At 60.1% G+C, this 7,867-nt stretch overlaps 1 protein-coding gene across 2 annotated transcripts; it reads right to left on the reverse strand.

Annotated features, from left to right (window-relative positions):
* Window positions 1-1,640: 1,640 nt before the first annotated feature.
* Window positions 1,641-3,904, reverse strand: GBX2 (gastrulation brain homeobox 2). 2 transcript variants are annotated; one of them, XM_024563721.2, is made up of 2 exons: window positions 3,350-3,904; window positions 1,641-2,329 (listed from the first exon to the last, which is right to left on the reverse strand). In XM_024563721.2, the coding sequence occupies exons 1-2, from the start codon at window positions 3,870-3,872 to the stop codon at window positions 1,806-1,808; spliced, it is 1,047 nt and encodes a 348-aa protein (XP_024419489.2). In that variant the 5' UTR covers window positions 3,873-3,904; the 3' UTR covers window positions 1,641-1,805. The 2 variants fall into 2 exon arrangements, with proteins under 2 accessions (XP_024419489.2, XP_024419490.2); XM_024563722.3 differs by having other exon boundaries at window positions 1,641-2,375; window positions 3,350-3,872.
* Between the last annotated feature and the right edge of the window lie 3,963 nt (window positions 3,905-7,867).

The raw sequence follows: 7,867 nt of genomic DNA on the forward strand, positions 1-7,867 counted from the left end.
TGCGCTTGGCCCTCACCTTTCACCTGAAGTTTGGCAGTGAGCCTGGGTCCCCATCCGCCTCAGCCGCGGGGAGGTGGCGTGTTTCAAGCCACATAAATTAAGTCAATATCAATATCGACCCACCAGCGACGCGCTTCCCCTTCTCCGTCTGGCTCAGAACCTCGGCGGGTGCTGTGCATGCCTGCTCACAGGCGTCTCCCTGGCCTCCATTCTGAAGGCTGAGGTTGGCGGAGCCGCCAGCTTCTTTTCGCTCTTTGGCCTGCCGGTTTGAAGCCTTCAGGACTCGGGCACCGTGCTCACCCTCTCCATGCCCCTGGGTCATCCGTGTCTTGTCCACGGCAGTCTCTCCGGTGGGCCTGGGTGCTCGAGTCTGGGCGGGCGCTTCAGGGCCAGAAAGGAGCCAGCAGAATGGGGCTGGGCTCCGGGGTGCGGTACCGAGTGGGGTGGGACTGGGGATGCAGGCACACCCCTCCCGGCCCAGTTGGCGGCCAGCTCCCCAGTACCCCCCGGACCTGCCCTAGCCAGCCTGCAGTCCTCTCCCCTTCCCCCTTTGTACTGACGACCACCCCAGCACCCTCGAGGAGGGTCGGTGGTCGGGTCCCGCCCCCTCGACCCCACCCGGAGAGGGAGGTGCCCGGCCCGTGGGTGCTCCCAACCCGCCTCGGCCTCAGAGCCGAGCGCTGCCCGGAAGCCCAGCCTGGCTGGCAGGGCTCCTGTATCTGTCGGAAGATAACCCTCTGCCTGATTTACGGGCGCTCGGCCCTGCCCCGCGAGCAAGCACAGCTTCTTTCCGGGATTTTTGTAAGGAAAAGCGCTTCCTCCTTGGCCCTAGTTGATTGAGAACCTCAGGAGTTTGGGCAAAGCCCCCAACACCCGCACTCCCTGGCTTTCCCTCCTTCCCGCGCCAGCCTCCGAGGTTTCGAATAGGCTGTGCAAAAAGGGGCATGTTAGATTTCTCAGGGGAGGAATTGGCTTTCTTAAATTTCTCACCCATTGGAGCTCTTGCTCTCCAACGGACAACCTGGCAGGCGCCTTCCAGCCGACTTCCCGCCAGCCCGAGAACCGGCCAGCGGACACTTCTGCAGTACAGGCCCCAGACCGACTGCCCCCACCCCCCACAGCCGAGTCTGGACACACTCACGAGGCCCGGGCGTCGGTCTTTTTCTTTTTTTTCTCCCTCTCTCTCTCTCTCCTTTTTATTATTCACAAGACTGGGATTGTTTAAATGTCATAAGTTATACGAAAATAAGCTACATTGAAATAAATTAAACACAGCGGAGACGTGCTTCAGACGTGGCCTAGAGAGGATACCCACCCCCAGGAAAGAAAGCCAGGCAGAACCAAAGCACAGCAAACTTCCACGCTGCCCCAAACGTCTGCTCGGTCAACTAAAAACGCCAGAACAGAAACAAAAAGAAGCGCCGGCCCAGTGTGTTCCTGCACGTGGTGTTTACCTTTGGGAAAGTACGGACAGGTGGCTGCCGTGGGCGGCGGGTCGCCGCGGCGGTTTTGTTTTCGTCGGAAATGTGAGTGGAGAATGTTACTGGGTGGCTTGGTCCTGTAACTTTCAGAACAGTGCGGCTGAAATCCAGTTCATATAGATATCTATGTACAAAGTAGGGCGCATAATAAATATTTAGTGTGTCTGCAGCTGTAGCCCCTTCGCAAGCAGTCTTTCACGCCTGTTTAATGGATACGCTCTGAATGTACTTGGGATGTCCAAAACTGGGGGAGACGGAGGTTTGCTCCCAACGCGGCGCCGGGCACCCTGGGTCCCCTCCAGCACTGCAGCCCTCCCTGGGCCCTCAGGGCCGGGCCTGCTCCAGCTGCTGATGCTGACTTCTAATTGCGAACCTGCTGACGTGGACAGGGATGGGGACGACGATCTTGGGGTTCCGGGAGGGCTCCCCCGTCTTGGAGTTGGCATTGCCAGCCTTCACCCGTTTCCACTTGGCCCTGCGGTTCTGGAACCAGATTTTCACCTGCACCTCGCTGAGTTTGAGGGCGTGGGCGATCTGCGAGCGCTCGGTCAGCGACAGGTACTTCTTGCAGTGGAACTCCTTCTCCAGCTCCAGGAGCTGCTCGCTGGTGAAGGCAGTCCGCCTCCGCCGGTTCTTGCCTGTGGACGTGGTGCTGCCCGCGGCGCCGCCGCTGGGCTGGGGCTCCTCCAGCGCGTGGCCGGGCTCTTCCTCCTTGTGAGCCGCCTGGCCAGGGAGATTGTCATCCGAGCTGTAGTCCAGATCGCTCTCCAGCGAGAAACTCTCCTCCTTGCCCTTCGGGTCGTCTTCCACCTTTGACTCGTCTTTCCCTTGCCCTCTCACAGCCCCGACTGAAAGCAAAACCAAACGGCGTTTTATTACACGGTGCCAACCGGCCTGCCTCTCCCCTTCCCACCGGGCCTCATTTTCTCCCCTAGCGAACTGTCTTTCTGTGACATTAACACATTGTAACTTCCTGGCCTTCGGAGACCCGTGAGAAAGCTCAAAGGAGAGGAGGGGACAGCACTGGCGAAGGCCCTTTGCCCAGAGCCGTAGCTCAAGGGGCCAGCGAGCGGCCTCTGCCCCCTCCCAGCCTCCGGCAGCGCAAGGCCGCAGTACCAGGAGGAATGAGGCCCCAGAGAGCGTCCTCTTTGGCCCGGGGGTGGAAGCTGGGCGAGGACTGAAGGGGAGTTCACGATCCTACACCCAAAGTGAACATTTTGTGAACCTCAATTTCGTCGCAGCCAGAGTGGGGGCTTAGGGAGGTACAGATCCCAGGTCGTCTTTTGTTTTGGTTTGGGTTTTTTGAAGCAGATAAGCTTGGTCAAAGGCAGCCCAAGTTGGTAGCACAAGGAAAAGTTCACACACACACACGCAGATGATGCGCGGCCTCTGGGGAATCCGGTCCTCCCCGAGGAGCAGCAAGCCCGTAAGGGGTTGAACAGGTCTGGGCGCCCTAGGCACCGGCACTGTGGAGACGCGGAGCCCAGCCCGTCCTTAAGGCTGAAACCTACCTGGGACCTGTTCAGGGGAGGGGGGCGCGGGCGGGGGGCGGGGGGGGACTTCGTCACACTCACCGCCAGATAGGCCGCCCCGCGCGCCAGCTGGCCCGGGGCGCTAAATGCGCCCCCACCCAAGCCCAATCCAGGCACTGTGTTTGTTGCGTTGCTTTAAATGCTCCCCCGGGTCCCCGCGGCTCAACTGGGCCGCGTCCTCCCGCTCTTCAGGAAGAGGGGAGTGGGGGTGGGTAACTAGGGCGAGGGTCGGGCGGGGGCTCGGCCTCGCCCCCTCCGTCCCAGCGGGAACCTGCAGCCGGCTCGCCCCCGCCTCCTCCCGCAATCTCGCCCGGGTTGCGCGCGCTGCCGACTCACCGAGCGACGCCTGCACCGCCTCGGCCGCGGAGAAGGCGAGCAGTGCGCCCTCCTTGGCCAGGAAGCCTTTGCCGTCCTCAGCGTCAGCTTGCAGCGCCTCCGCCTTGTCGAAGTTGCCGCCGCCCGGCAGCGGCTGAGGCGCGAACTTGCGGGAGGCCGCCGCCTCCTGGTGCTGGGGAGACGCGGAGAAGCCTCCGGGCAGCGTGGCCATGAGCGTAGAGGTGAGCGCCATGCCCTGCGCCAAGCTGGAGCAGAAGCCGGTGGGCAGGCTGGGGATTTGGTGGTGAGGGTGCGCGGGAGGCAGCGCGGGCTGCAGCGCGGCCTGGGGCAGCGCGGGCGGAGGCGGCGGTGGGGGGGGCAGCACCACCGGCCGGTAGGGCATAAACATGGGGTAGCCGGTGTAGACGAAATGGCCGGGGCTGGGCTGCGGCGGGCTGCCGATCAGCGAGTCTATGCTGAAGGCGGTACTACTCCCCAGCGGGCGCTGCATCATCATCAGCGACGGCGGGAACGCTGCGCTCATAGACGCGCTCGGGAGAGGCCAGCGAGAGGCGAAAAGTCCCTGCGCCGCGCCGCCGCCAGGAAGCCCGCCGGGCACCTGGAGCACAGTCGGGCAGCGGCGGAGCGGTAGCCGGAGAGCAAACGCCTCTGCCCCTCAGTCCTGGGCCCGCTGCATGCCCAGCGGTTGCGGGTGGTACGCGGGGTGAGGTCGTGCTCCCCGGAGCGGAGAGGGCGCCCGGGCTCCGCGGGCTCGTGGAGCCGCTGGAGCCGTTGGAGCCGCTGCCCGCCGCTTGCGGGTAGGAGCCTGTGCGCGTCGCTTCCGCGGCCCTGGACCGTCCGTCTGTCCGTCCCGCAGTCCGTAGCCTCCGGCGGGCCGCTGGGGAGCGCGCGAAGCTGGCGCACTTGTCTTCGGCGGGCGCCGCCAGCACCTTTAAATCGCGCTCCTCTTTCTCATTCACATTTTGCCAGCTACCCGGCCGAGGTCTCCTCACGTGGGGCCGGGCGCCGCCACCTATTGGCTGCGCTGCGAGGGGCGGGGGAAGGCGGAGCCCCGCCCCTTCCACCCGGGCTGGCAGCTAGCGGGCTGCAGGCGCCACCAGCGGAGCGCGCGGGCCCGAGAGCCCGAGCCGGCAGTGCAGCGCAAACTTGAAAGGGGCTGCTGGCACCCTTAAGGCCCGAATCCGGCGCCCGGCAGCCCCATCGAGGCCGAGGGCAGCTTCTGGGGCTGGGGCCCGCCACGGCTGGGCCGAGGGCGTTTTCTTACTTTGCATTGGGACAAGCCTGCTCTCGGGTCACCCTAGCTCTGGGTGCTGCTGCTGCTGGGTCCCGGCCAGGCTCCAGGAGTTGGGGGCAGGGTCCTGCCGTTTCAGATCCGCCCCCAGGGCTCTGGCCGGGAGCTGACAGCCCCTGCCCGCCGCGGGTACCTGCGAGGTTGCTCCTTGCGGACCCCCACCCCCCTTGGCGGGCGGGGAGGCTGCTGGTTTCCCCATCCCGAGCTAGGCCCTCCCGTGAGCGATCCGTTCTCATTTTTCATGACATTCTTAATCATCGCACCTACTTCCCTCGCGCACCAAAATAACAGCCACGATAATTATGATAATAAAGCGAGTCCTTTATCTCCTCCATCCTCGGGGAGGAAGGGGGGAGTTACTGTGCCCCCGGATTGTATAACGTGAGATTATCCTGATGAAAGCTTTATGATGTTTGCTCAAATAAAAGCTGCGTTTTGTAAATAGGCGCTAATTAAGCACGTTGAGGACCGAGGGAGCGCTCACCCTGGCGCCGCCGCCTGGTTTCCCGCGTGAGGGCTGGAGGGCGCGCGGCTGCCCTTTGCCTCCTGCGGGATGGAGCCGATTCCCTCCAGATGTTTCTCTCGTCTGGACGATGGTAAAACCCCAGAATTTGGGAGTAAGAGAATTGGCGGTGGGAGGGGGTGAGCTAGGAATGTTCTTATCCCCTTTTCCAGGATAAAAACAAAACTTTCAGCTCTTGTGGTCCCTTTAAAAATGGAATCGTTTCATCTCAAGGGTAGACCGTGCAAAGCGCGCCAGCGCGCGCGGGGCTTCCACGCGCCTCTAGGGCCTGAGCTCCAACTTCCCGGGTCCGGACGTTCGAGCACCGGACTCGGGAGGAGAGGAGCGAGGGGCATTGCTACGCCGGCCATTAAAAGTCAGCTCACGCGGAGGATCTAGTGGTTGGGGAGTCGGCCCGCGTTGGACGTGTGTTATGTATCACTTACAAGCACATTTAATTGGGAGATTAAGATAAATCGATCGTTATGAATTTATCGACCCGATTCTTTGAAGCTCTTTTTTCTCTTCCTTCTTCTCTCGCTCTCACCCCAAGGCTCCCCTGGGACGTCTTAATCCCAGACCACCTCCTCATCCACGGGTCTGGCCAGAGACCCACTGCCCGCCCAAAGGGCCCTGGAGGGGAAAGCGTGCTGAGAAAAGGAGGGCCCTGCGCCAGCCGTGGTCCCCCTCCTCTCCTTCCCACCCCTCCTTCCCGCCCCCCGGACAAAGCCGTCTGGAGCGCGGCTCCCCACTCCAGGCCGCGGTAATGGATGGCAGCAGGCGGTTTGAAAAGAATTCATTAGGTCGCTGCCCGTGTTGCCTCCACTCCCTTTGCGCCAGGACTTGGAGGTGGCTGAGGCGGTGCAGGGGAAATGAATTCCCGTTGGGATCCACGAGGAAGGAGGGGTTTGTGGGGTGGGTCTCTAAGCTCTACCCCTTTCCGCACTCCTACAAAAGAAGACACTGAAGAAAAGGAAAAGGAAAAAAGAAAAAAAAAAAAAAAAAGGAAGCCCAGGGCAAAAGGCTGATTTCTTTACGAGCATAATAAATACCCCCCGTTATGAGATGTTACAGTCGCTCGGGCTCGGGTCTGGTGAACTTGTTTTCTGAATACGAGGAAGGAACGCCGGACTCATGGCTTGATTTACGTGCCACAGCCGGGCCCCCTCGCTGCCTGGCGCTGGTGTGCCTGTGTAGGCTGTTAGCCCTGTCGCCCAGCCAGGTTTGCCATCCACTTTGCTATTTCGCTGTAGAAATATTGTTCTAGCGATTTCCGTCGCCTGATTACCCTCTGCGAGCCAGGTATCCCTTTGATTATTTTGATGATAATTCCACATTTAAAGTTCAGCAAGAAGATTTAGGTCCGTTGAATTATAGCTACCCTTGAAATAATTTGATGGCATATTATTTGCATCCATAAATTGCCAAGCAAAGTATTGACTGCAGGGGTTATAATACTAATCTTCTTTTATTAGTGAGTTCAGAGAATTCTCATCAATATGAATTTTATTTACTAGTGTGCTTTTTCTCGAATGCAATGCAGTAATATTTTCTCATCTAATGCTTAACTGCTTAGATAACGACTGTTCGCGTCATAAAAGGGTCCTTGTGTTTTTCCCAGTGATTAACAAGATTCATTCGGGGTACCTCAACTACCTGCACCGTCTCAGAGCGTGGGGGCTGCGGGTAATAAAAGCCTTTAGAGTTTTTCCTCGGCTCCTCGGAGAGATTTATGGGCAGCGAGCGACAGGCACATGTCTTACCCAGCCTCTGGATTCCTACCTGCTTAGCGCGCACCTGCCTGGAACTGCGGGGTCTGAGTGCCTCAGCCGGCCCCGGCGGTGCGGGAAAACCGCCCGGAACAGATCTTACGCTCCAGGAGCCCCCTCCCCATCCCTCCCATTAGGAAGAATGAAGGGCCCACGGAGGGGAGAGCTGGGGCCTCCAGTTCGCTTCCGAGAACTTTTTTGGGTTTTTTCCCAGGGAACTTCCCTCCGGGTGGAAGTTGGCCCAGCCCCGGGGCACTTTCCTCGGCGGGTGCCAAGCTGGTGTCAGGAGCGTATTAAGCCACTTAAAACCTCAGACGTCAGGAACAGGGAAGGTAATTGAGTTGTCTCCGCGCTCCGGGCCTGTCCCAGGCGGTCAGCGGCTGCCTGCAGGTGTACGCAGCCCGAGTAAAGTACTAACCACACAGAGAAGTGGGCCCGCCGAGTCCAGCTCGGGGGAGGGGCCACCGCGACTCGTCTGCTCGGGCTGCCGCCAAGGGCGAGGCCGCGGGTGGGCGTGGGGGGGGCGGCGTGGGAGCCCCGAGTCTCGGGGGTGTGGAGCAACCCGTGAGCCTGGATGGCCGGAGCGCTGGCCCGCCGTCCAGAACCAGGCAACCAGGCTGGTTTCTCTGGTAACCGAGTTGTTTTTATTTATAGGGACTTTGAGTGGCCCGATCATTCGGTCATTGCCCGGCTCTTGCTCCGGGCAATAGTTGGGAATAGCTTGGGATGGGTTTTATTTACGGAAGGGCAATTGGGATTCACACCCAGCTAACCCAGAACAGTCCCCCCACCCAGCCCAAGACACACTTACAAAGAAGGGCTTGTGTAAAATTCTCCATCAGACACACCAATTTGCAAGTAGCAGAAAGCATTGAAGCCTCATTTTTTTAAAACTATTTTATTCAGCTTTTTTTTTTTTTTAATCTGAAAGCCCAAAATAGACTCCATGTGGTTCT

This window comes from Desmodus rotundus, chromosome 2 (genome assembly GCF_022682495.2).
Source record: "Desmodus rotundus isolate HL8 chromosome 2, HLdesRot8A.1, whole genome shotgun sequence".
NCBI lineage: Eukaryota > Metazoa > Chordata > Mammalia > Chiroptera > Phyllostomidae > Desmodus > Desmodus rotundus.

Bases quoted from the DNA above. Each gene is read 5' to 3' on its own strand.
- GBX2 (XM_024563721.2), bottom strand. From the start codon at position 3,872: ATGAGCGCAGCGTTCCCGCCGTCGCTGATGATGATGCAGCGCCCGCTG. The intron at 2,330-3,349 runs GTGAGTCGGCAG...TTTTGCTTTCAG, and splicing joins GGCGGTGCAGGCGTCGCTCG to TCGGGGCTGTGAGAGGGCAA.